The sequence below is a fragment of the Conger conger genome, chromosome 1 (assembly GCF_963514075.1).
Source record: "Conger conger chromosome 1, fConCon1.1, whole genome shotgun sequence".
NCBI classification, from domain to species: domain Eukaryota; kingdom Metazoa; phylum Chordata; class Actinopteri; order Anguilliformes; family Congridae; genus Conger; species Conger conger.
In genome coordinates, this window is record NC_083760.1 from 89,095,731 (window position 1) to 89,123,667 (window position 27,937).

The 27,937-nt window shown below is 45.4% G+C and overlaps 2 protein-coding genes across 5 annotated transcripts; both read right to left on the bottom strand.

Annotated features, from left to right (window-relative positions):
- Positions 1–161: 161 nt before the first annotated feature.
- On the bottom strand, positions 162–6,680 carry ptafr (platelet-activating factor receptor). 2 transcript variants are annotated; one of them, XM_061219922.1, is made up of 3 exons: positions 6,596–6,680; positions 5,042–5,192; positions 162–3,967 (listed from the first exon to the last, which is right to left on the bottom strand). In XM_061219922.1, the coding sequence occupies exons 2-3, from the start codon at positions 5,054–5,056 to the stop codon at positions 2,909–2,911; spliced, it is 1,074 nt and encodes a 357-aa protein (XP_061075906.1). In that variant the 5' UTR covers positions 5,057–5,192; positions 6,596–6,680; the 3' UTR covers positions 162–2,908. The 2 variants fall into 2 exon arrangements, with proteins under 2 accessions (XP_061075906.1, XP_061075914.1); XM_061219930.1 differs by having other exon boundaries at positions 5,042–5,137; positions 6,596–6,636.
- A 12,659-nt stretch (positions 6,681–19,339) lies between these two features.
- Positions 19,340–27,923, bottom strand: tmem30b (transmembrane protein 30B). 3 transcript variants are annotated; one of them, XM_061244616.1, is made up of 8 exons: positions 27,801–27,923; positions 26,376–26,640; positions 25,048–25,155; positions 24,448–24,555; positions 23,742–23,829; positions 22,940–23,077; positions 22,275–22,481; positions 19,340–21,081 (listed from the first exon to the last, which is right to left on the bottom strand). In XM_061244616.1, the coding sequence occupies exons 2-8, from the start codon at positions 26,562–26,564 to the stop codon at positions 20,900–20,902; spliced, it is 1,020 nt and encodes a 339-aa protein (XP_061100600.1). In that variant the 5' UTR covers positions 26,565–26,640; positions 27,801–27,923; the 3' UTR covers positions 19,340–20,899. The 3 variants fall into 3 exon arrangements, with proteins under 3 accessions (XP_061100600.1, XP_061100593.1, XP_061100610.1); XM_061244609.1 differs by having other exon boundaries at positions 27,787–27,923; XM_061244626.1 differs by lacking the exon at positions 27,801–27,923 and adding an exon at positions 27,652–27,765.
- Between the last annotated feature and the right edge of the window lie 14 nt (positions 27,924–27,937).

Genomic DNA, 27,937 nt, shown 5'->3' on the forward strand with positions numbered 1-27,937 from the left:
AAATTGCCCGTAGGTATGAGTGTGTGAGTGAATGGTGTGTGTGCCCTGCGATAGACTGGCGACCTGTCCAGGGTGTATTCCTGCCTTTCACCCAATGTATGCTGGGATAGGCTCCAGCCCCCCTGCGACCCTGTTCAGGATAAGCGGTTTAGGATAATGAATGAATTATCTGTTTTAAGTTATGAAAAATGACCTTGAGGTTCTGAAATGAGTGTGAAAGTGACTGTAAAAATGCTATAACATGGATCCTCTGACTGCTTTTTTATTTATTTTTATGAACCAGTTTATTGTAAACCACATGCCGCCATGGAAACTGCGGGTTATGGCAGAGGTGGGGGTCAACAGCCAGATCAACCACAGAAGAAGAGCAGCGAGGAAACAGATGGTTTCCACGGAAACAGACATCCTCCTGAGACCCGGAGGACCCGTGCTGTGTCATTAAAAACAATAAATAAATACAAAAATATGTCTGTACAAGTTTTTTCAATGTAATTTTTTTTTTTTTTTTTTACTTCAGTTTTTTTTTCACACGACACACATAGATAATATAAAAACATCACCCCCTCCCTCCTCCCCTTTCCTCCTCGCTGGAAACGGATATGGTTGAAGTTTGGGGCGTGAGGGAGGTCAGCTGGCCTGGAACGCCGCTTCGAACCGCAGTTCCACTGACATGACATCATGAGGCGTTGTCTCCGGGCCGGGCCTCTGATGCTCAAAGTCTCTTCCCCCCGTCCCTGTGGCCCCAGACGCTCTCTCAGTGGGTTTTAGGCCGGGTCAGTTTGCAATACAAACAAAAATAATGTCACTTAACTGACCACTACTTACATTAGTTATTTTGGCCGACGCTTTTATCCAAAAACCACTCACAGTCGATTTCACAAAGCAAGGGGTCAATCCCCCCCTAGGGGAAATGTGGGGTTAAGGGCCTTGTCCAAGAGCCGAACAGCTGCACAAATTTCATTGTTGCCCCACTGGGGCTTGAACCACCAACCTTCCAGGCCCCAGTACCATAGCCACTGACGACTACAGGCTGCATTAGCCACCGACGGCTACAGGCTGCATTAGCCACCGACGACTACAGGCTGCATTAGCCACCTAAGGCTACAGGCTGCATTAGGCACCTAAGGCTACAGGCTGCATTAGCCACCTAAGGCTACAGGCTGCATTAGCCACCGACGGCTACAGGCTGCATTAGCCACCTAAGGCTACAGGCTGCATTAGCCACCTAAGGCTACAGGCTGCATTAGGCACCGACGGCTACAGGCTGCATTAGCCACCTAAGGCTACAGGCTGCATTAGCCACCTAAGGGTACAAGCTGCATTAGCCACCGACGGCTACAGGCTGCATTAGCCACCTAAGGCTACAGGCTGCATTAGCCACCTAAGGCTACAGGCTGCATTAGGCACCGACGGCTACAGGCTGCATTAGCCACCTAAGGCTACAGGCTGCATTAGGCACCAACGGCTACAGGCTGCATTAGCCACCTAAGGCTACAGGCTGCATTAGCCACCTAAGGGTACAGGCTGCATTAGCCACCTACGGCTACAAGCTGCATTAGCCACCTAAGGCTACAGGCTGCATTAGCCACCTAAGGCTACAGGCTGCATTAGCCACCTAAGGCTACAGGCTGCATTAGCCACCTACGGCTACAGGCTGCATTAGCCACCTTAGGCTACAGGCTGCATTAGCCACCTAAGGCTACAGGCTGCATTAGCCACCGACGGCTACAGGCTGCATTAGCCACCTAAGGCTACAGGCTGCATTAGCCACCTACGGCTACAGGCTGCATTAGCCACCTAAGGCTACAGGCTGCATTAGCCACCTAAGGCTACAGGCTGCATTAGCCACCTAAGGCTACAGGCTGCATTAGCCACCGACGGCTACAGGCTGCATTAGCCACCGACGGCTACAGGCTGCATTAGCCACCTAAGGGTACAGGCTGCATTAGCCACCTTAGGCTACAGGCTGCCCACAGTTAATTAGTGAATCACAACCCTGGATGGAGGAGCAGACTTTATCCCAAAACAGATTATGTCAGGCTCAGGATAACGCTAAGGCACCACAAGTTTAAACAGACCAGAATCATGGAACTAAGGGTCACTAAGGGCTTGAATGAATGACAGACCACAGACTGTGTTACATCCACAGAGTCAGTGTCCTTTGCCTTGCATTAGAGGAGTCCCCATTCCCAAACCGGGGATCAGGACCCAGCGGCAGGAAGTGAGCGGGATACCTGGCGAGCACTTAAGGGATACCTTTTGTAGTAATGACAATCGGGGTTGTGCCTGTTTGTTCACCAGCAGTCAGCTAAAGTCGCTTTGTTTAAGAGTTGATTCAACAGGAACAAGAATATGTACATGGCTGGAACAATACTGGATGTGTTAAGTGTACAGTTTTGATGTAAAGAACAGAACATATTTACCAGAGAAAGCACCGTGCTGATGCATTGTGAATTCTCTCCATGCCGCACGTAACAAGGAGTGCCTTAACACAGTGGTCCTTCACTTGATAGTTTGGAATATATGTTCCTTCTCCACAACATGTGGGTGAAATGTGCAACCCTCCAACCCAGCTGCCAGTTCCACAACGTCACATGACTCCTTTTTCACCCACCCTGTAGGTGTGAGGTCACAAAGGTGCGATTAGGATGTTCTGAACTGCGCATTCTAATGGTGATGTAACAATCACCACTGGCAACTGGAAAGCAAATGGAGTTCCAGAATACTGACTTGATAAAACAACAACAACAACAACAAAAACAACATGAAAAAAAAAACCCTACTCTTCAGAGTCTTAGGGCGAGGGGTGTGGCAGAGGTGACAGTCAATGTGGTCTGTTGTTCGTGAAGGGCAACCTCAGTCGACAGACGCGGAGGGGTGGGCGCAATAAGGGCTCCTGAACCGGGCCCTACTCCCTTACGCCCTCGCCCGCCATCTCCAGGGGAGCCACCACGCCCTGCCGATGCATGTTCAAAGAGACCTTGGTGCTGTTCGTGCGGACCGAGCAGTCCTTCGCCCGGCTCAGGAAGCCCAGCCGGCTGGACACGTAGTGGCGGAACTTGCGCGTGGAGAAGCAGTACACCACGGGGTCCATGATGCAGTTGAGGCCCATCAGCATGGTGGTGAACTGGTGGGCGTCGTTGAGCCGCTGCCTGGTGGAATCGGACATGCCGCTGTAGCCCAGCACGGCCAGCGTCCAGGGGCCCTGCACCACGTGGTGCGGCAGGAAGCACACCATGAACACCAGCACCACCACGCACACCATCCACAGCGCGTACTTCTTCAGGCCCCAGCGCTTCCGGCCCGCCAGCGTCTGCCGCTGCTGCAGCAGCGTGCGGCCGATCAGCACGTTGCACACCACCACCAGCAGGAAGACCAGGAAGAACAGGCCGATGATGACGAAGTGCATGGCGGCCACCGTCATCCGGGTCGTCTCGTCCCGCTCGACGTAGTTCTCAAAGCAGCGGACGACGCCGGCGTCGTCCGAGTTCATCCCGTTCTGCGCCAGCTGCGGCCCGGACATGGACAGGGTCACGACCCAGACGCCCAGCGACATGAGGATCCCCCGCCGCCGGTGGTCCGACGTCACGGCGTCCAGGGGCCGCGTGACGGCCCAGTAGCGGTTGAAGCTGATGATGGCGAGGAAGAGGACGGAGCTGTAGGTGTTGATGAAGAACAGGGAGCCGGTTACCCGGCAGAGGGCCTCCCCAAAGCGCCAGTGGCCCCTGCTGTAGTAGTAGCTGATCCAGAAGGGCAGGGCGCACACAAACAGCAGGTCGGCCACCGTCAGGTTGGTCATGTAGATGCGGATCTCGTTCATGGCCTTGGCGTCGCGCAGGTGACGCAGCACGTATAGCGCCCCCACGTTGGCCACCAGGCCCACGATGAAGACCAGGCTGTAGAAGACGGTGAATAGGTTGTACCTGAACTCCGAGTCCAGGAAGGAGCCGTTCCCCGGGCCGCTGACCTGCGAGGGAAAAAAAACCCCCCCAAAAATTAGAAACGAAAAGTGCTCGCCACCCAAGCCACAACTTCCTGGCTCGTGCCTCTCTAAAGTGCTCGTACAGACGTCAATTCACAGTTGTTTGCGTAGAACCAAACGTCTCCCTCGCACTTTACGGACCGTCCTTTACATTTACATTACAGACGTTTCGCAGCGAGAGAGATAACTGAACTTTGCACAATTCTCATCTATTTGCACAAGTGCAGTTCAAAATAAAAAGACTGGGGAAAAAATTTGAACATAATGCAAACTTAGTTTCACCGAACTGAACAGGATGTACATGATGGGCCAGAGAGATATTAACATTTCCTGGTAAAGTTTTGGTATCAGATTTGCAGTCAATAATATATGTATAAGGGCCTTAGATAAGAGGAACAGGGTATTACATTGTTTCTAAGAATGCTGCTGTCCTAACATCAAAGTCTGAGATAACCGAATGTAGGCCTGTGGTCTGTAGGCCCGACCTTCAGCAGAGTTGACCTTCTGGAGACGCCAGAATACATCGGTATTCATGGGGTGTCAGGGCCCTGCCAGGAGTTTGCTTTGAGTTTGAATGCAAGCCGCAACATTCAACACATAATACATTTTAAACATGCAACATGCAAGTCAATAATAATCGTTCAAGCTGGACAGTTGAAATCTATACTGCTGTTCGAAGCAGTTCCAGATTCAAGCGGAGTGCAGTTTGGTTTTATTACGTTCAATATGTACATATGTAGTGCACTTATCCCTGGTTATAGGCATGTACTTTGCACTCCAAGCGTCTGAGAGCATGGAGATTGTGACTGCCCAGATTGAACAATAATTTGTCTACAAATATGACCTCTGACAGCTTCTGGTATGTAGGTGCCCTGGTTCTCCAAGTTGGTTTGGGCGGGTGTGGAGAGCAATGGGGACCGTGTCCCATCCATCGCTTTGGCTACATTTCAAACTGCAATTTTGTTCCCAGAGCCAGAGATTGGGATAAGGGGGAAGACCCTATTCGAACACAGAATACACACAGGTCAAAACAAAGGTGACGGGAAACAATGAGCTTACATCAGGTCCCGACATTATTCAGAACGCCTTTTCAGTCAAATGTGCAGGAAGGGTCGAGGAAGAGTCCGTGGCGAAGTGCTTGATCCTCCGATGGTCCTGGTCCCGTCAAAAACACCGGTAGTAATAATAATAATAATAACAATAAACTGATCTGAACACAGGAGAGAACAGAGAACAGCCCATATTTTTATACAGTCTCTTTTATACACTATCGTTGACATTGTTTGAACGTGATTTTAAAAATTTAACTGCCGTTAAAACTAAAGCGCAATACAACGTTCTGCGCTCGCGACAATGTATTGTTTACATTGGGCAGTGTCTCACCTTTATAAACTGACAGGGAAAATCCAAATCCCAAACGTGTCGCAATGAATGATTACGCCTTTTCATCCGACTATTACGAGGACGTTGTTCAGACACTTCACTTCGATGGCTGCCCGTATTTATTTGAACCAGAGTACACAGACGAAGGGATAGGCTAGATTGTTTTATTAGCTTATAACAATTTCGCAGAATATGTAGGCTAAGTATTGTACGTCAGTTAAGCTCAAAGAGAACACCTGTTACTTTCACTTTCGGGGAATACATGTCAACATTATTTTTCACTTCCAAACAAGATTGGACTTTCAGGTAAATTGAACCCGTATCTCGACACAGACGACGTGCGCTACTGATATGGAGTAAAAAAAAAAAACCCTCTAAAATAGGCTACCAAAAACATCGATAATGAAGCAGGTCCGTAAAAAAGCCTGAAGATCAGAACCAAAAAACGGATTTTTTTAAGAGAGCCCATGTGACGAAAAAAATGCACTTGTGACATTCTCGGTCGTTTCACAACTCGCGCCAAACGTCCGGTTTGAGAAATGGCGCAGCGGTGACTCTCCTCCGTTGTTGCCGCAACCAGGCACGAGGCCCGCTGTAGGGCAACGCTTTACTGTTAAATAAACTTTGAGTACACATTTAGAACTTCGAGTACATATTTAGAACATATTTTGAATTCGGCTACATAAAGTTGAACAACACAAATTTAGGGGCACGCCCTTTCTCGCTTGTATTGCTCATCCGTAGCACCTGACGGACACGTTCTCCCCGGTTGGCTACGCACAGCGCCCAGTTCCACACAAATACCAAATACATATGTACAAGAATCGAATAAACGCGAGTGTATGCAAGTGTACGTAATTAATTGCGGTCACGCCAAAACCTATAACCTATCAATATTAAGCATATCCGCTTGGCGAATGATTTTCAAACGTCATTCAACTTTCGCACAGGAATTTCTGACCACTTTTCTACATAAACAAATAGGCAAAAAAAAATGAAAAGAAAAAAGGGTACAGTAAGTATTTAAACGTTCTTTTCTCTAAGTTAGAGAAAGTGTAATACCAGGATCACTGCAAATATGCTCTTCCTTGGCCGCTGCTTTGACTATGCAACCGCGTATTTTATGATAACATACCAATTGCGATATATATATATATATATATATAAGCACTTAAAATACCTATTCTCTAACTGTTTACATGTGTATAATTGTATAAAGAAAACAATTACCAGAATGACTGCGATGTGCGTTCTTCCTCGGCTGCTTTTGCTTTGATTTCATCACGCGTCTGCGTGTCTTATACGCTACTGTAGGACCACCCAATTATGATTCAAAACTTGTCGACATATTACGGAAAACCCCGTGGGATAACCTATGAACGCAAAAAACGAATAACTAACAATTCAGGGTATGGAACAAAACCAGCCTGAACACCGAGACGTATGGATCTTATTACTATTACGTTCAAAGAAACGGATTAATATCTATTGTAAATCCGAGTTCATACACAATCAATACATGGTCTAAGTTTATTAATTATTTCTGTTAGCCGCAGTCTACATGACCGCTTTATTAGACCAGATGTTTTTTTCCCCATTACCGTTTGGAAATGTTGCACTTCGGTAACTTTCTCCTGGTAGCCTGCAATTAACGTGTGTCACGCCATTACATACCATTGCAGTGAATTCAGATAATAACACAGCACATTTTTACAATCCTCTTGTTCTTAACTATTCACATACAGTCCCCACCCAAAGTATTGGAGCAGCAAGGCCATTTCCTTTGTTTTTGCAATACACGGAATACATTTTGGGGTTCAGAGAAAAAGATGAACACAGAATTTCAGCCTTTCCTTTTTATTTACACCTAGATGTGTTAACCTACTTGGAACATAGCACCTTTGGTATCAGTCCACCCATTTTTTGTAGGCAAGTAAAGGAATTGGAACGGAGAGTATTTAATAAATGAAAGTAAATAACAGCATATCCCTTGCTTGCAAAAGCCTGTGTCCCATTGGCATCACCAAACTGTTGCATTTTTCTTTTGATCTTTTGTGATGCTTCCAAGCTTTTACTGGGGGGGGGGGGGGGTGTCCCGTCTTGGTGCGTGATGAAGTTCCTCCCTATTAGTTTGCACATATTTCACCATAAGTTGGCAGACATAATGTCTTTGTAGACGTCTGAATTCATCCTGCTGCTACCGTCATTTGTTACATCATGTTGGTTGTCCCCGACCGATGTTTTGGGGTTTTTTTTCACAGCACAATGTTTCTGCTGTTGTTTTCTTGGTCGAGCTGTTCCATTTCAGTTGCTCAGTACGCCAGCGGTTTCTTTCTATTTCAGGACATTCCGAGTTGTTATTCCAAGCTATCCCCAATGCTTTTGCATTGGCTCTTTTCAATTTCCCCTCTTTTCTAAGCTTCAGTATCGCTTGCTTTCCTCCCAAAGACGGCTCTCTGGTCTTCCTGTTGGTTTATCTTTTCTAATACAAATGCAGTCTTCACAGGCAAAACCCAAGGCTAAAACCAAGAGTAGACATTCAGAACGATTTATTGTTTAACAAAACAATCTAACAGGACACATCTGGGCAGCAAGAAACACCTGCCAGTCACATGTTCCAATACTTTTGCTCACCTAAAAATTGGGTGGTCTGATACAAGAGGTGATATGTTCTAAGTTGTCTAACAAATCTAGATAAAGATAGCAGGAAATAAAAGCTGAAATTCAGATCTGTCATCTCATGTTTTCCATTGTCACACCACATTAGATAATTTGGGACACATCATGATTCAGCATTATTCAAGCATCAGACATTTCAAAATGGTCCTTGCTGTTTCTTTACCATTTCATATGGAATATTTTATACGAGAACCAGGGAAAAAAAAAGATTATCATTCTTAAATTGTCCCATTCCTTGCAACAGGCTAATTTTATTAAGAAAACACACACACTCTCTCTCACACACACAACAACAACTTTTTTCATGAGAAATACGTAAATTGTGTAGAGCTTCACATTTTAAATCTATTCACTTAAAATGAATAGTTTTTCCCTCCAACATTCTGCCTGTTATCGATCTTTCTGAAAAACATGAATTCATAACCTCTCTGGTCGCTCCTACCAGGTGACTTGGAGGGGCGCAGTCTCCGACCCTCACCCCCTACGAACTGGAGTCCCGCAGGGCTCGGTTCTTGGGCCTCTCCTCTTCTCGCTATACACCATGTCTCTTGGTTCTGTTATCTCTTCCCACGGCTTTTCTTATCATTCCTACGCTGATGACACCCAACTCTTCATTTCCTTCCCCCCCGACACCCAAATCACCACACGGATCTCTGCCTGCTTGGCTGAGGACTTTGTAGTTTCCTCCTCCCGTACGGCAAAGAATCTTGGGGTGACTCTTGATAACTGCCTCACCCTGGCTCCACAAGTATCCTCCACTGCCAGAACCTGCAGGTTCTTTCTGTATAATATACGCCGTATCCGTCATCTCCTGACTGAGAAAGCCACCCAGCTCCTAGTCCAGGCGCTCGTCATTTCCCGCCTGGATTACTGCAACTCCCTCCTAGCCGGTCTCCCAGCGTGTGCCATCAAGCCCCTCCAGCTGGTCCAGAATGCTGCAGCCCGCCTGATCACCAGTCAGCCCAGGTCGGCTCATGTCACTCCGCTTCTCATTGGCCTCCACTGGCATCCTATTGCCACACGCATCCGTTTCAAGGCCCTAGTGTTGGCATTTCAGGCTGCTAAGGGGACTGCCCCACCTTACATACAATCCCTGATCACTCCCTACTCCCCAGCTAGACCACTCCGGTCTGCCAGCTCTGGTCGCCTTACGGTTCCCTCTCTATGTGCACCTGGCGGTCGAGCTGCACGTTCACGCCTGTTTTCCGTTCTGGTTCCTCAGTGGTGGAATGACTTGCCTACCACTGTCAGAACAGCAGAATCCCTCCCCCTATTTCGACGCAGACTCAAAACCCACCTTTTCAAACTCTACCTTAGTCCTCCCTCCTGATTTCCCCTGCCCCTCCTTTCTGATATCCCTATCCTTGTCTAACCCCCCCCCCCCTAGTGTTGGCATTTCAGGCTGCTAAGGGGACTGCCCCACCTTACATACAATCCCTGATCACTCCCTACTCCCCAGCTAGACCACTCCGGTCTGCCAGCTCTGGTCGCCTTACGGTTCCCTCTCTACGTGCACCTGGCGGTCGAGCTGCACGTTCACGCCTGTTTTCCGTTCTGGTTCCTCAGTGGTGGAATGACTTGCCTACCACTGTCAGAACAGCAGAATCCCTCCCCCTATTTCGACGCAGACTCAAAACCCACCTTTTCAAACTCTACCTTAGTCCTCCCTCCTGATTTCCCCTGCCCCTCCTTTCTGATATCCCTATCCTTGTCTAACCCCCCCCCCAAAAAAAAAAAAAAAATCCGCTTCTCATGACAACTATGTTTAGAACAGCATTTCCTGTGTATTTTACTAGTTTCTGGATGTGATGCTCTGACTTATGGTGGAACCTATGCACTTGTAAGTCGCTTTGGATTAAAAGCATCTGCCAAATGACTAAAATGTCAATGTAAAATGTTAAAATCAGGGCTGGTCACATTTCAGGGAATTTTAGGTTGTGAGCCTTGTTCCATTGTTCTGGCTCTGGTGAAAAAGCATCTTACACACAAGATTGGAATTACATTTATTTACAAGCACTCAAATTTCAGTCATGCTATATTCTTTATCTTTGTGCAAAGTGTTTTATACATGTGAAGGTTATTTGGGACAGTCTAAAAAAATCATAGAATTGAAAAAAAGTTACAGCCCGTGTTCTGGAGAGTCGCGCGGTCACTTTCATGGCTTTTAACGGAAGTAAATTACATTACATTAATGTAAGCATTTGGCAGATGCTCTTATCTAGAGTGCCTTACAGCTGATTAGACTAAGCATTACATTACATTACGTGGCATTTAGCAGACGCTCTTATTCAGAGCGACGTACAACAAAGTGCAAATCAATCACAAGAACAAGTGCAAAAGTAGACCTGAGAGGACAGTACAGTTCCGAGTCCTAGTGTAACCATACAGAAATTCAGAACCCTTGAAGAGTACAATCAACATTCAAACTAGCATACCACTGTTGGCAGCTAGAATACAACAACAGCCAATAAAAACAGCAATACCTATACAAGTAACGATATCTATACATAAGTGCCATTACGGTCTAAGGCTAATCACAGTGATTGTGAGTTGGGGAGGGAAAGGTGTAGCCTGAAGAGATGGGTCCTCAGTCTGCGCTTGAAGGAGGTCAGAGACTCTGCCGTTCTGACATTCACCGGGAGGTCGTTCCACCACCGTGGGACCAGGACAGACGCGATGCGAGCCATAACAGGCAGCCAGTGGAGGTTGCTGAGCAGGGGGGTGACATGTGAATGTCTGGGAACATTGAATACCAGACGGGCTGCAGCATTCTGGATGAGTTGTAGGGGTCTGATGGCAGATGCTGGAAGGCCAGCCAGCAGAGAATTGCAATAGTCCAGGCGGGACAGGACCATTGCTTGAGCTGAGTGGAGTAGGTGGTGAGAAAGGGTCGGATTCTCCGGATGTTGTACAGGAAGAACCTGCACGCCCGGGTCACCGTAGCGATGTTCGTGGAGAAGGATAGCCTGTTGTCCATACGGGTAGAGACCTGTGTGTCTGATGGGGGGAAGGAGAGAAAGAGTTGGGTGTCATCGGCATAACAAGGCCAATATATGTTTTTTTCACACACACACTCTTAGAAAAAAAGCGTGCTTTGGCTTGTCTCCATTGAGGAAGCTCTTTTTAGTTCTTTACAGAGCCCTCTATCATTGGTGTGAATGACAATAATAATGACTTTCTTTTTAAAGCACTTTTTGCTATAAATGATAACACAATACTTAAGATCAAAAAAAATATATAAAATCAATACATTTACAGTACTGTGCAAAAGTCTTAGGCACCTGTATAACATTCTGTAAAGATAAGATTCTTTCAAAAATAATTCAATGAAAGGTCCTAAATAAACGTACAATATATTTGACATTACATTTTAGTAATTTGGCAGAATAATTAAAAACTGAATCAAATCAATATTTATGTGACCATCCTTCGGCGTTAAAACTGCATCACTTCTCTGAGCTAGCCAACGCGGTTCTATAAGACAGTCAGCAGGGAGGTTTCTGATCTCAGACAGCCTTGATCAAGTTTTTATGTAAAAATTGTTTACAGTAATATGTTACTTTTTAAAATTAATTTGTTCTTTTATACTAACACACACACACACAAAAAAAAACATGTATATAATAATGTCTAGGGTGCCTAAGACTTCTGCACAGTACTGTATATATATAAAACAAAATGAAGAGCGACATCTCCCAGACAAAGAACCATTTTGCAACGACTGCTTAGTTTAGTATCTCGCACTTGATCATAAAAAACCCCAGAGTTTCTGCTTCCACTACATGTCCTTGCGAGCACACTGACCACTCCCTGGAAAAATATTTTTGAGTCAGGTCGGCTTTATTGTCCCACGATGGGGAAGTTTGTTTGCCTCCAACACGCAGCACAAAAGAAAACCAGAAACTTGAACACACCAGTGCACAAAGAGGACAGACATTCAGCTCAAGTACGCACACATGCTAAATAATACACAGGAAATAAATACAGATTACTGGGATATGTTTAATTTTGCTCTGATTGAGTGCGCATTATAGAGCCTGATCATGGCTGGGATAAAGGAGTCTGCATAGCGTCTAGTCATTACATTACATGTTATTTAGCTGACACTTTTTGCACTAAAGTGGCTTACAGCTGATTAGACTAAGCAATCCTCCCAGGAGCTATGCTGGGTTAAGGGCCTTCCTCAAGGGCCCAACGGCTGTGCGGATCTTATCTTGGCAAAAAAACGGGGATTGAACCACCAACCTTCCGGGCCCCGGTCATGTACCCCAGCCGCTATGCTACAGGCCGTGCTGCATGAGGATCTCTCTGTCCCTATGACTATGTCTGCTCATATGGCTCCAATCACCACGAATCTGTGTGACCTCATCTTACATCTGTCTAACAGAGAGCCCCTTAACAGAGATCTTCGGCGACATTGGCTCGGACGGTAAGAGCAGTCGTCTGGCAGTCGGAGGGTTGCCGGTTCGATCCCCCCCGCCCGGGCTGTGTCAGAGTGTCCCAGAGCAAGACCTAAAAGCACCTGACGAGCTGGTCGGTACCTTGGACATCGCCGTTGGCGTGTCAGTGGGTGCATGAACGGGTGAATGAGAAGCATGACTTGTACAGTGATTTGGAGAAAGGTGCTATATAAATGCCAACCATTTACTATTTAGATCTGCTCTACCCGGATTTCCTAATGTCTGCGCGGAATTCATCCTGGTATGGAGAATCTCCTGGTGCAGAGCCTGAACTGCTTCAGTGTACGTCTAGCTGAATTCGTGGAAAACCTGTAAAAAAAGGTCACTCTGTACTGGAGCATAACATACCGCTAAATATAGAATTTTTTTGGACTGCAGTATTATACAGTGAACCAATAGGTTACAAGCAGTTTGTGTGTTGAGTGTGGATCGGACCTGCTGTCATTACATTACATTACTTTACATTAATGGCATTTGGCAGACACTCTTATCCAGAGCGACGTACAGTTGATTAGACTAAGCAGGAGACAATCCTCCCCTGGAGCACTGCAGGGTTAAGGGCCTTGCTCAAGGGCCCAACGGCTGTGCGGATTTTATTGTGGCTAAGAACTGGGATTAGAACCACCGACCTTGCGGGTCCCAGTCATTTACCTTAACCACTACGCTACAGGCCACCCTGTCACCCTTGAAGGGGAATTGTGTTGCACACATAAATAGGTCTGTGGGTCAACGATGCACAGCTACGGTCACCATTATTTCTCTAAGCCAGGGGTCGGCAACCCTGGCCCTGGAGAGCCGCAGGGTGTGCTGGCTTTCGTTGTTACTTGGCATTAATTGATCAGTGAAAGCCGTTGATTACACAGTTGACTCACCTCACCTGGTTTCTTGGGTCTGAGTCGGTTGCTTATCTTAAGGTGGAGACGAAAGCCAGCACACCCTGCGGCTCTCCAGGACCAGGGTTGCCGACCCCTGCTCTAAGCAAATGGATGAGTAGCACGCCTGCCCCTGAAATGGCACCGGCCGTTACAGAATACTCGCACGCCGTGTACTGTACTGTGCAGGGTCTACGGTATCTCCACATCACCAAGAAATGTACGAGGAGTGTCGAATCTTTTAAAAGGTACAGGTAATGGTGTTATTGCAACCAGGAATGTCACCACTTATTTTACTTATATCTTGCGGATGGGCACATTCAAAGCATAACCGTCACACGTCTCAGTTTCACTGCTTAGGAAATGGGATTTGAAGAGGTCGAACTGAAATTCCTTTCGCAGTAAAATTGGTGTTTGTGAAAGATTTAATCCAGAAGTGAACTTTTCCCGGTTACCCGTTACTGAAGGCTAACTCTAATCACTGTTCTTCCTGTTGGTTCCCCGAAGACCTGAGGGTCCCGTTCTATGCCAGAGGACCTGTGTTTTAAACATACTGGGCTGATCTGTGCTTTAAACATACTGGGCTGAACTGTGTTTTAAACGTACTGGGCTGATCTGTGCTTTAAACATACTGGGCTGATCTGTGCTTTAAACATACTGGGCTGATCTGTGCTTTAAACATACTGGGCTGATCTGTGCTTTAAACATACTGGGCTGAACTGTGTTTTAAACGTACTGGGCTGAACTGTGTTTTAAACATACTGGGCTGATCTGTGCTTTAAACATACTGGGCTGAACTGTGCTTTAAACATACTGGGCTGATCTGTGCTTTAAACATACTGGGCTGATCTGTGCTTTAAACATACTGGGCTGATCTGTGCTTTAAACATACTGGGCTGATCTGTGCTTTAAACATACTGGGCTGAACTGTGTTTTAAACATACTGGGCTGAACTGTGCTTTAAACATACTGGGCTGATCTGTGCTTTAAACATACTGGGCTGATCTGTGCTTTAAACATACTGGGCTGAACTGTGTTTTAAACATACTGGGCTGAACTGTGCTTTAAACATACTGGGCTGATCTGTGCTTTAAACATACTGGGCTGATCTGTGCTTTAAACATACTGGGCTGAACTGTGTTTTAAACATACTGGGCTAAACTGTGTTTTAAACATACTGGGCTGATTCAGTTCTCAGCTCATTGGGAGCCAGTGTTTAATCCTCCTATTATGTTTGGAATTAATTTGACCCTGTTTAGTGTTTGCCATCTCTTAAAAATCAGTTAACCTTGTTTCATATTGATGCTGTATGATTTTTCACATTTTCTATTTTGGGGAGATTAAATGGTGACATGCATTAAGTCCTGTATCAACTTTGCATACAAATGCGTTGTGTGGGGTTCTTTTGACCCTTCTGGAACTGTATGAATTCTAAGAAAATATACAAACATTTTTATCTCTGATTTCTTTGCAGATGATTCTAGTTGAATTTGAATTTGAATTTATTTGTTTATAATGTTGTGGACAGTCCCCATTAATTAACTGTAAACAGTAAATGGAGCAGCTTTAGCCTACATGACTAATTTCCAGCTGTAGTCCCTGGCCAGTTGACAATAGGCTCCCTAAAATACATTAGTTAAAAAAATAATTAAATTACAGTTGCAGCAAGCACAAACAAATGGAGCAAGACATACAAACATATCAAGCAGAATTGGAGCAAGCACAAACATGCGGGGAGACAAGACATGCAAGCACAAATGGCAGCAACATCAATCGCTAGTTGCATCTAGTGATTCTAGATTCTTTGCCATACAGGTGCCAAACCTTCCCTTACTGTACCTTCGGCTCTGCAATGAGAGGTTTCTCACGTCAGGGCTTGTCTTATCATTTAAATTGGTTCCACTGAAACGGATGGCTGAGTCTGGCAGTAATACGTGCCAAATATTACAGAGTTCGGACTGGTTTTGCTACATTCCCTTGAGTTCACTCTTTATTCTTAATTTAGTGTGATTAGTCCACCGGCTGTTCCCGGCCACGTCAACACATCAGGCAGGATGGGTTATGATCGGTCATCCGCAGAATTGTTCTCAGGTGCCGGGTGTGGCGTAGAGTCAACAAAAAACAATCGAGGAAGAGCACATCGTAGCCCACTCTGTTCATATTTTCTTTCTTACAAAAATGAGAAAAAGCTGAGAACAATACAGAGAAAATATGCTCAGCTCTAAAAATACTGCCTAATACTAGCTTAACTGATAGCCCAGCCTACAATTTTGCAGGACCTCACAAATATTTCCAGGAATATTTGGAAAATTCTCCCATTGGCCGGTTGTTTTCCATGAATGGAAAAACAACACTGTACTAGTCTAGACCTTTCCAGTTTTTCCGGGACAAGTGGGGAAGCCAGGGAAGTCAGACTCTAGCCTGAAGCATCGGCGGCGATTAATGAGGCACTTTACGAGTTATCGTCAAATTGCCAGTTCTGCAATCACACACATCTGCTCTGACCATGCGTAATTCTTTCCATATCAACGATACACCGTGCTATAAGTGTAGCTCATGCAGCTCAGTAACACAGAACACGGCGAGCAAACGGCAGAATCTAGACGTGAAGCTAGAGGGGCGGACATGAAGCTGGAGAGACGTAAACAGACTAGGTCATCCGCAGTATATCCGAGGCTTTACCCGCTTTACCTGTAGCCTGGCTATGCCCTAGGTGGCCCGGGAAACTTTTTTGACACTTGGTTCTTATGCAATTTCACTTGGTATGCCATGATAATGTCACTTGCTGCGTCAGTGTTGACATAATATGCATATCATATGCCTATTTGTGGTTATAGACATTAAGAAATTATGAACGCTTATGTGGTGCTCACGGATGTGCTGTGCTGTGCAGTGCTTGTGAAGGTGTCATATAGCTCTGATTTTGGATCTGTTGGAATTACGCGTTTTAATTATGTGTTCATTCAGTGCGCCGCTGAACACCTTTACGTCAGCTTATGTCAGGTTATGTCAGCTGGTGCGGCGGAAGGGACGTGAGGAAGGTCCCGAGGGCACGGTTTCCTCTGCAAGACTGCCACACCCGCCTCCCCCGGTCCACCTCTGCTCCATGACTGCGTCGGTTCACTGCTTTCCCTTTCATTCTTGATTAAAGGGAAAGCAAAATCCCAAAGCCGGCTCTGCGACCAGATGTCACAGAGGTCTCACCTCCCATCACAAAGTTCTCATCTCCCATCACAATGTTTTCAGCTCCCATCACAAAGTTCTCATCTCCCATCACAATGTTTTCAGCTCCCATCACAATGTTCTCATCTCCGATCACAGTGTTTTCAGCTCCCATCACAATGTTCTCATCTCCGATCACAGTGTTTTCAGCTCCCATCACCATGTTTTCAGCTCCAATTACAAAGTTTTCATCTCCCATCACAATGTTTTCAGCTCCAATCACAAAGTTTTCATCTCCCATCACAATGTTTTCAGCTCCCATCACAATGTTCTCATCTCCCATCACATCTCCCATTCCCACCTTCAAGTGCAAACTGAAGACACTCCTCTTCAAGCAGCACCTTTCCCCGTCCCTCCCTACCTCCATGTTACCTTAATTGTTGTCTTTCTGTGATTTACTTTCTGTGTATCGGTATTTTTAGTTTGGCTAGGTAAGCAGTGTTTGGCTAGTTAAGTTTGGTCACTTTTGCTTTGTTGTTTATTTGTTTGTTTAAAAAAAAAAAGGAAAAAAAATAGAATTCAAATAGGCCCTGGTCCTTATCGTTGTTGTATAGGTAGCAGTTGAAATTGTACTTCCCTCTAGGGTCTTTCAGCGCACTTATCCCTGGTTATGGGTATGCACTTTGTTGTACGTCGCTCTGGATAAGAGCGTCTGCCAAATGCCATTAATGTAATGTGTCCATTTCCCCTTGTATTAACATCACAGTAATACATTTAATTTCCAAAAGGGAAGTTTGTTCCCACCATCAGTTTTCAGAAAAATCTGAAAACAGGGAACCATGGAAATTAAAAATGGTAAGTAACTCACTGAGATATTCTGGAGCCAAACCAAGAAGTCTATAAGCTATCAACAGAATTGTAGGTTCAATTCTAAATTTAATTGGCAGCCAATTAAGGGTTTTGAGCACCAGACAGATATCTATCTCTTAGTTAGAACCCTAGTGGCTGCATTCTGTACAAGTTGTAGACGTTTCGGAGCCGAAATACTGCAACCAGACAGTAAAACATTACAGTAATCCAACCGTGAGGTAACTAACGCATGTACCGTCTGGTCTGCTTCCTGGAGTGGCAACAGCTTCCTTAATTTAGAAATTATAGAGAGAAAGGCAGTTCTCAGTCAACAGTTACAACAAGGTTTTTAACAACGGCTTTTGCGGAAGCAGAGAAGACCGATCGAGGATCGACAGTGTAGTGCATATGCCATTGGTGTTCTTTTGGCTATGTTGTCCAGCACATTCTAAACAATAAATGCGAGGCTAAAGTGTAGACTTACCGCTTTTCATTTGAAGGTATTTACAAAGGAATCGCATCCCTCTTCATTAATAGTCTCCCCGAGAATGAATTGGACAGTCAGAATCGGCTTCTCAGCTGCTTCTGAATAGCAAGTAATAGTAATCAATCTCTTCCTTAAAGCAGCTTTCAGTGTCTAGACTTGACTGTAGGCTTTTGATTGCCTTTGCGGTCTGTTACTGTCAACATGAGGCCCAGATGACAGTCAAGGATGCCATTGTAAAGGCTGAGACAGCAAATGTTTACCCAAACAAGACATGATTTAGGCCACATGAGAGCATGTCCAGTAACCCCAGCCTATGGAGGAGAATGCAGTGGTCTTTAGTATCAAAGGCGGCTCTTAGGTCAAGCAGGACATGAATGGAGATACGGCCACAACCCAGGGAGAGAAAGAAATCATCTATTACTCTATACCAGTGGTGTCCAATCATATCCTAAAAGGGCCGGCCTGGGTGCAGGTTGTTTTAACCCAGCAGTAACACACCTGATTATACTAATGATCTAATCGTGGTCTTTAATCAAGACCTTGATGAGTAGAATCAGCTGTCTTAGTACTGTGCTAAAACAACAACCTGCACACACACACACACCGGCCCTTTCTGGATAAGATTGGACACCCCTGCTCTATACGCTGTGTCCTAAACCCAGACTGAACCCCCTCACACACCTTGCTTGTGTTGAACTACACATTTATCAAGGATATTACTAGTTATGGATTTGATGCTTAGCCTGTGGAAGAACCTATGCACTTGTAAGTCGCTTTGAATGTAAATGTCATTACTGCTGCAAGAAGCTGGGATTTGAGAATTGGTTGCTGCATGAATACTCATTGGTTCAGCAACAGTTTTGAACAGAGATCGCAGATTGTTTTTTTATCTCCTTGTATAAGCGTTGCAAAATAAGAGACTTATTAAGCACAGGAGAGAGCATGCTTAGAAGCACCAAGGCTCTCTTCCCAAGCCAAGAAAAATGCCTGCAGTGTAGTGGAGCACCACTTGCATCCCAGTGTACAAGACTACTCCTACACTGAGCTATTTCAAGTCAAATGATTCCTCTTGCATGTCTTTATAAGGCAATTCTGTAACCCAAGCTCAGTGCCCTCACAAGGATGAACTCATGCGTCAAATGCATGAGCTGAAACCACTAGCTGTAACTTGGTGTGAAATTACTCATGATTATTGGCCAGCCCATCTAGCTGGAAATAAACATGCAAAGACGACAACAACAAACAAGGATGTAGTCCTACAACTTGGAAACCGATAGAAACCTCCAGGACTTCAGTTAAACCTGCAGACACAGCGCCCCCTCCAGGACTGGAGTTAAACCTGCAGCCACTGCAGCCCTTCAGGACTGGAGTTAAACCTGCAGACACAGCGCCCTCTCCTGGGCTGGAGTTAAATGAAACAATAAATAAATAAACAGCCGCACAAAAAAGAAAATGTAGCACTTGATGTCTTCAATCCTTCAAGTTAGCATTTATTGTACAATTTAAACACAGTAAAATCACAAAACTTAGAAAAACAAATCAAAATATAAAAGGATAGAGGTGATGACAAAACCGAAATGTACATTAAAATAAGGACAGTAGAACCAGTAGGGACAATTACAGAAACTTTCCTGAGACAATTACACCATGAACGCACAATGCCTTTTTGTAGAAAAATATTCTATTGGAGGAAACAAAAATGCTACATCACCCACAGAACCCAAGGAAATACCACACACAGCTCGTAAATGCTGTAGCTCAAATATTCACTTAAAATTAAATAAAAATTAAATCATACTTCTACCCTATTACAGTGGCAAATGTATTGGAAATACCCCACATCTTCATGGCTTTGAAAATCTATATTTTAAAAAAAGCAACAGTCGGTCCATAAACTTTCGTGTTTGTTTAGTAACGTTTTACACAGGTATCTATATGAAAACAGGCTAGTTATGGCTTCTTCCCACACAAAGCACTGATAGAAAAAATAACTTATGACCTGGTTTAACAGTAATTAACACACAGGAAACTATGTCCATTTTGCATTTTATATTTAAAATAAAACACAGCCAGTATGCTGCATAGAGCAGGCCCGTTGTCCTCCAGTGAGGCCGCACCTTTGGAAAGGAGAATTGGGTCCGGGCAGAACGCACTTTACAAACCAAATGAGAGCCATGCAAAAGGACAGACTCCCTGAGCATAGCTCCCTAGCACAAACGCAAACGGAGGAAAATGATAAAAACTCAACGATCAGAAACAGGCAATATTCAGACAACTAAGACTTAAAAATGATTATTTTCTCAGTTTAAATAAATAAACTTAGACACACCGTAGTCTGTACATAAGGCATGATTTGCACGCGTCCCTGCCCATAGACAGTGGAATGGCCCAATTAATCATAATTCATGGCTGTGAATTCTTCCTAATTAATCTGGAAATGCAGTTTCCAAGCTCTCAATGTCTCGAGGAGCACTAGTATTTTGCTGTATGTTGAAATAAAATTCCCTCTCGTTGTAACAGCTAAAGCTCTGGATGTGTGGGTGTGTGTGTGTGTATGTCTACGCGTCTGTGTATGTCTGCACGTGTGTGTATGTGTGTGGATGTGCGTGTGTGTATGCATGCGTCTGCATGTGTTTGTGTCTGTGTGTGAATGTGTGTGAATGTGTGTGAATGTGTGTGAATGTGTGTGAATGTGTGTGAATGTGTGTGAATGTGTGTGAATGTGTGTGAATGTGTGTGAATGTGTGTGAATGTGTGTGAATCTGTGTGAATGTGTACGTGCCTGCGTGTGTGCACTTAAGACGCACTCAGGTCCCTGTTCCTCCTGACGAGACAGACAGGAGATGAAAGTCAGAATTTACCCCATTAACCACCAATGCATCACCAGCCGATTCACCTCCGGGATTGCAGACCCCCCCCAACAGCCAATCACAGGAGCCCAGGGGAGGGGCCACCCTGAGGCGGGATGGTCAGATGAGCTCATCGCCGCATCGCCCCCCCCCCCCGAGACGGGTCCCCTGACGTATCACGGCTCCTCCTCCGGGAACTTGAACTTGGCATACACGATGAGCATGACCATGGACATGACCAGGCACAGCGAGCCAATCACCAGGTAGGCGATGCCCAGGAAGCGGTTCTTCCCGCCCATCCAGGAGACGTTGCTGATGACGATCTTCTTCCGGCCTTCGAAATCGAGCACCGGGTAGTCTGGGAGGGAGGGGGGGGCGAATCAAGGGCCAACACATCAAGTATGAGAAAGAACGGACGGAAGGGCTTTTCACGTCGCCAGTCTGGTCTGGCTACCCTTCCGAAAAGGCCTCTCTTAACCACTTGAGAGCGAGATTATTATTATTATTATTATTATAAATTGTTATTTAGCTGAAGCTTTTATCCAAAGCGGCTTACAGTTGATTCGACTAAGTGCAGCGGGGTTAGCTCAGCACGGTGAAGTGCAGGAAAGCAAAGACTCGCAAAAAGGGTTAACGTGTTCGTCTGAGAAGTCTTCGGATGAGGTTCAAATCCTACCTCGAACTCAATCCCCCCCCACGGCTTGAACCGTGAACCCTCAGGTCCCAGTCATGTACCTGAAGTCACCGGTCTACAGGCTGCCCAAACAGATCACACGTTTGCGATTACGAAGTTCCGACCTGATGCAACGATCACAACCGGTGACTGAAAGCAATGAAGTTTTAGACCGCTTACAAAAATACTCCGCAAAAATCAATCCCCCCGTTTAACTGGTCCTGTAGTCTCCTACCTCCCCACCTCAGCTGATGATAAGTCTGGTCAACACAGCTTTCCGTCGCCGTTTGTGTTCGTTACAGCATTAGCGCTAGAATGTTCATTTAAGAGCACTCGTCACACAGCACGTGTGAAGGGTTAAACGCAAACGGGACTTGTTGCCAGAACTCTGCTCCCGATATTGCCAGGAAGCCAGGTCATGGCATTCTTCTTCTCTCTCTCTCTCTCTCTCTCTCTCTCTCTGTGTTTTTGTGTGCTCAGCCACACCTGTAGTGCCTGGCAAAACCAGTCAGACCAGCTGCGAGCCCCACCCCCACCCCCACCCTGTAATCTGGGCAAAGAGCGGCAGGTAGAGAGCTTCAGCAGACACAGGCACTATATCACCATACGAGACGGTACCTGCACCAAACCAAACCAGGTGCTTGACTGGGAACTGGAAGATTGGTGGTTTAAGCCCCGGTGTAGCCACTATAAGTTTAGTCGTGTTGGGCCCTTGAGCAAGGCCCTTAACCCCACATTGATCCAGGGGGGATTGGCCCCTGCTTAGTCTAATCAACTGTAAGTGGCGTTGGGCAAATGTGTATAACTGCACTGTAACGGTAGGATACTGTAAGTGGCGCGGGGTAAATGTGTATAACTGCACTGTAACGGTAGGATACTGTAGGTGATGTCCAGGGAGTAGTTCCCGGCTGGGAGGCCATTGGCGTAATCCCCGTCTGTGATTCGTCGATACAGCTTCCGGAAATCGGGGAGCGCCGCGGCCCTCATCCAAACCAGGAAGTCCTGGTTCTGGAAGCCGTTGTTGCTGGGGTCCTCAGTGTCCAGCTCATAGGCCGGCCGGTCCCAGTTAGGTGGCTTCACCGTGCCTGCGCAGAATTGCAGAAAGGGGGTTCATTGGTTCAGTGGATAGATGGGGCAAAGGGCATCAACCAAGACTAAAAGATATATATACTTTTTATGTTGCTATTTGACCCCGTCTTGGCTAGGTCTCATTTGTAAAAGAGGTTTTTAATGTGACTTCCTAGTCAAAGGTTTACACACAAATACATATACATATACACACATATATATATATATATACATATATACACTGTATTCAATCAAAATTTGGTCTTGACAAAAAAGTCCTGCTCGGCAAACTGATAAAATTTTTGATCAATTCTGGGACATTAAATAAACACATCAATAGCCTATAGTCTAGCGAGGTATCAGCCACATACGACTGGAGAAAAGAAAGACCAAGTTAAATAAATAAAAAATAAAAATAAAATAAAAAATAAAAAAAACTATAAAAATAAGGAAAATCAAGGAACATGTCACTTACCGGCAAAGGACTCTCTTAAGGTGCCGTTGGAGGGGTTGCGGAATTTGATGTTGTAGTCAGTCCACCAGGCGATGCCTTTGCCATCGAATGGGACCAAGTTTCTGCTCCTATTCACGACCTGGTACAGCTTGAAGGAGTCTTTCCAGGGACAAGCAGAGAGCAAAACATCAGGTTTAAGCCAAGGGACATTTTTACCTTCCCAAGCCAGGCTCGTTAGTCAGAGATCGTGGATCTGATTGGCAGATGGCCACCGCCGTTTAGCCCCCACACTTATACAGAATTATCCTGAATCTCTACATACCGTACTCTAAATTTTTGGTATTTTTGTAATATTCCATGGTTTGCCACAATGTCATAACACAGCCCCCGTCTGCTTCATTAATGAATGTAGTTAAAGGTACAATAGGTAAGATTTTTGTGTTGAAACACTGTCACAAGACCAGTGTAAATCCCTTCCTCTCGTTGGAAAAAGGCTCACTGACATGTTGACTCGCCCTCTGCCTGTGTTTATAGTCCTTCAATTTGGGTCTCAAAATATGCAGCTGACAGACAGGCACACCAGCTCATTGCTTGAAAATTGGTGCCAATTGGCAAATGGCGTTTCAACATCAGCGCGTTTACAGAGAAGGGAGAGGGGATAAACAGTGTTGTGGTTTGAGTGTGCTTGTCGCTGCAATTCCTCTCTTAACCGTTACAAGTCCGAAATTACCGATTGTACCTTTTTAAGTTTAATTAAAATCTGGAGGCAGAGCACACAGTGCCATGGCCTCCCCAGGGCGGGGTGGTCTTGGGAGAGCGGTACCGTTAAACATGCTGTTTGCGATGGAGCCACAGGGCGCGATGGGCTTATTCTGGGAAAACTCGTACGGAGAGCAGGAGTCATCCGGCGTCTGCGGAACAGGGGAACGGGGAACAACCGGCACAGGCATCAGATCGCAAAGCAATATTATTTACATGGTAAGACCCAGAACAGCTAATTTCACTGCAGTTCATGTTCCACATTTTGGAGAGGTCCGGGTTTTACCCAGCGCAGTTATCCGACTTGTAATGCCGGCTCAGCCTTCAGGGAACAACCGACACGGGCGTCAGGTTCTGAATCAGGCTCCAGTGTTCACCTCTCTACCCGTGCTAGCCAGGAATAAGCCAGGGGTGCATTAAACGGTGTCAACACACAGCATGGAGGCACAGAACCCCCCCCCCCCCCCAAATATAAAGAGGGGTCGATAATACTTTGGGCCATCATGAACTACTTACAAAGTTGTTCACGAGGCTTGCCACCTGGTTAGATATGGTTAGATAGCTTAGTTAGCTGGCCAGGCAGCATACGAATTAGAAAAATCGATGAAACTTTTAAACTGGTTTTAAACTGTGAAACTGTTTTAAGACACACCTTACAGCCAATCAGAATAGAGTATTCTCCCAGAATGTGGTATGAAATTATACACACTGAAGACTGAGGGGGTAAACGACTCTCCGGGCCGGAAGAGGAGAAGTTTCCGGAAAGTCACCTTAAAGTTTGCCAGGACCCCGGACAGCTGGCTGTCGTCCCGGGAGACCGCATAGCGGCGGTAGTTCTGGTAGTAGTTAGACAGGCCGTAATAAAAGAACACCGGGCCCTGCACAGAAACACAGCGCAGTCCGTTTAGTCATCGAGAGAGGGAGAGGGAGAGAGAGAGAGAGAGAGAGAGAGAGAGAGAGAGAGAGAGAGAGAGAGAGAGAAAATGGTTTCAGATATTTAGACAATTTAATTTCAAACAAAGGGAACCTCAGTGCATTTAATGAAAAAGGTTATCAAACATCCATATCGCAACTGTGGAAAAATGTATTTCCCCCTTAATCGTAATAGCTGGTTGCCGCACCTTTAGCAACAATAACTGCAATCAAACATCCTTCATATTTGATCAATCTTTCACATGACTGTGGAAGACTTTTAGGAGGGTCCTGAATCTAGGAAAAATCTGATTCTCGTCAGAGTAGTTCAGAGCAAACGAAGACAGGGCAGAGGCATGTCAAATCCACCGTCAAACCTGGCAACCCCACGGCAGCCCTTCCTGGCAACCCCCAGCAGGGCTCCTGTGTCGAGATGAGATGAGAGCGGCGCTCTTTACCTCGAAGAGTTTGGAGAGGGAGAAGTTGATGGTGCAGACGCAGTTCTTGGTCTCGGTGCTGCTGCACTTGAAGCAGGGGGAGTCTCGCTCCACACCCGTGTAATCGCGCTGTGTGAAGAACAAGCAGAAACGACGCCGCTCTCGTTAATACTTAACGAGGCTAACAACCAACGGACACGCACACCTGCCCCCGAGGGTGGGTCGGGGGGTCTCCGGTTACGTTTACGTTGAGTCGTTTAGCAGAAGCTCCTTTTCACAGCTACACAACACAGCGCATAGTCTTTTCTTGGGGCAGGGTTTACACATTTGAGATCATTTCATTTGTTGCAGTTAGGGTTGCCACCTCTGTCCAGTAAACATCCTGGACACATACGAAGCTGGCAAACCGAGTAAGCCGGACTGTCAATCGTTCTCGTGCGCGTGAGCCTGAAGGAATGTAGTGCGCAACTACCTTGTGCTTGGTGCCAATTCCTCTTTCATTACAAAAATAAAGTGTAAAATTCATGAAGGTTAATAACGTCTGTTTGTTTCATTACATTTAGGAACAAACACCGGATACGCTGTCTACATTTCAGCAATACTAATGTATGCAACACTCGAAAATACTTAGATTCCGGGACATTTCGTTTCATTATTTTTTCTAGGACAGACAACAAAAATCCGGGACAGTCCCAGAGAATCCAGGACGGGTGGCAACCCTAGTTGCAGTACACCATGTTCACCATCGTCCGATGGTGGAGAAGCAGCGGAATTCAAACCGAGTTACAAGTCCAGTCGCTAAACATTAACAGCTACGGTGTAGTCCGGTTCCAAACAAATATACAACAATGCTCAGAGACCAGGGTTCAAATAGTAATGTTTTGGATTAAAATACTTTTCTGTGCTGTTGCCTGTTGTGTTTGAGTCTGCGAGGAGGAACAGATGGATCTTTGGGGTCCTTTCATTTTCCCAATACAACAGGCAAGCTTAATCAAATGCAGAAGAGTATTTGAATACAAAGCAAATACTATTTGAACCCATGTCTGACTGCTATTGTCTATAGACCATTTCCCTAACCTATATATTATACTGCTATAGTATAGACCAGGTCCCGAATCCTAAATAGTACACTAATGGTATAGTCAATTGACCTAACCATTATAGTACACTGCTATAGAATCGACCGGTTCCCTAACCATTATAGTACACTGATATAGTATAGACCAGTTCCCTAACCCTAAATATCACACTGTAATAGTATAGCCCATTTCCATAACCATCATAGTCCCCGTTATGGCTTAGCCCAGGTCTCCACACTGGCACCCCAGCCACTGACACCTGACACACACCTCCAACACCTGGATGCTCTGGGAGGTGACGAAGAGGGCGACCCCGATGCCGATGAAGGCCAGGCCGATGACGATGAAGCCGGGGATGACGATGCCGGCGGACAGCATGGGCTGCCAGGCGGGCAGCCGCTGCTGCGTGAACGCCGTGTTGTCCGGCCGGTTCTCCGTGCTCGCCGGTTCTGCCTTCATGGTGAACGCTCACTTCCAACCGACCGCCTTTCTGGCTTTCTGCTGGGGGACACGCGTGTGTGTGCGATCGCCAAACCTGCTCAGACGGAGAAACAGTCTTATCAACTGTAAACTGTATTGTAGCCACAATCAAATCTGGACCTTTAATCCAAATCCGGCCCGTGTTTTATTTTCACCCAGGTAATTATCTGAACAATTAGTGCTAGCTAGTCCTAGGCCTTACACCGAACAACCCCTCGCACAGAAAACTAGAAAATATGATTGACACGAACTGAACTTAAAGGTAACGATAAATCAGTAAATTGAGACTGGTGGCTAGATACCTATAATTTCACCAACGCAACAATAAACACCAAGGTTAAAGCTAGTCGCCAGAAAAAAAGGTCAAGGCATTGGAGTTAACGTTCAAAACGGTAATCTTTTACGGTCACTGTATCTAGTAAACATGGCAGATGGTACGTGTGGCAACTGTCCGTAAACACACACCCTTGTACAGTATTTGCCTGTCGCATAAGATTAACGAATTCTACACGTCTCATTCCAGGCGCACACAGATAATGGATACGTTTTAATAATGGTTCGAATGAGATATTGCCATTTCTGCGAATGTTAAAATGTTGTCTGGTGAAAAAAACTATTAGACGCTTTGTTAGTGCGTTTTTTAAAAGCCTTCATTTTAAAAGAATTCCTTTGCGGAATTAAACTCAACGCATGTACACAGAAAAACGAAGCAATCTTAAGAGAAATATTTCAAAGAATTTGTCAAATAAGTTTATAAAAATATTATAATAATGGAATGTATGCAATTCCACAATATCATAACCGTGTAACGCATAATGCCAGGATAGGTTAAGGCGAATGAAAGACCATAGCCACCCAAAGACATTATTTATAGGTCTGCATTTTAAAGTATTTATTTTTTGTAAAAATAAACAGAGATCCAGTTTTTCAGGTCTGGTGCATTCATGTCGTCATGAATGTACCATACCGCATGAAATATGCTTTCCGTGAGAAACACGGAACACATTCTTTTTTTTCTTAAAAACTTACGATATAATTTAGTGTCTAAAAGCAAACAAACTCTTACTTAGTTTAGTCAAATTTGCCAACACTCTGGGTGATCGATTAAAAACCTGAATAACAAACAACGTTATGTGAGAAGTAGGTGTAGTTTGAATTCGAAAATAAACAAGGAGTTTTTCGAACAAAACCCTCAGCTTACCTGAGCTGCCTCACCTGTCGGGTGTATCTTTCTGAGCCATCCCCACTTCCTGAAACCCTGTTCGGATGGTGACGTCAAGGTTTGGAAGCTCCACACCTATTTGCCATTAGTTGTCTGATCAATTCGTGATGTGGCCACTGGAGAGGGCAGG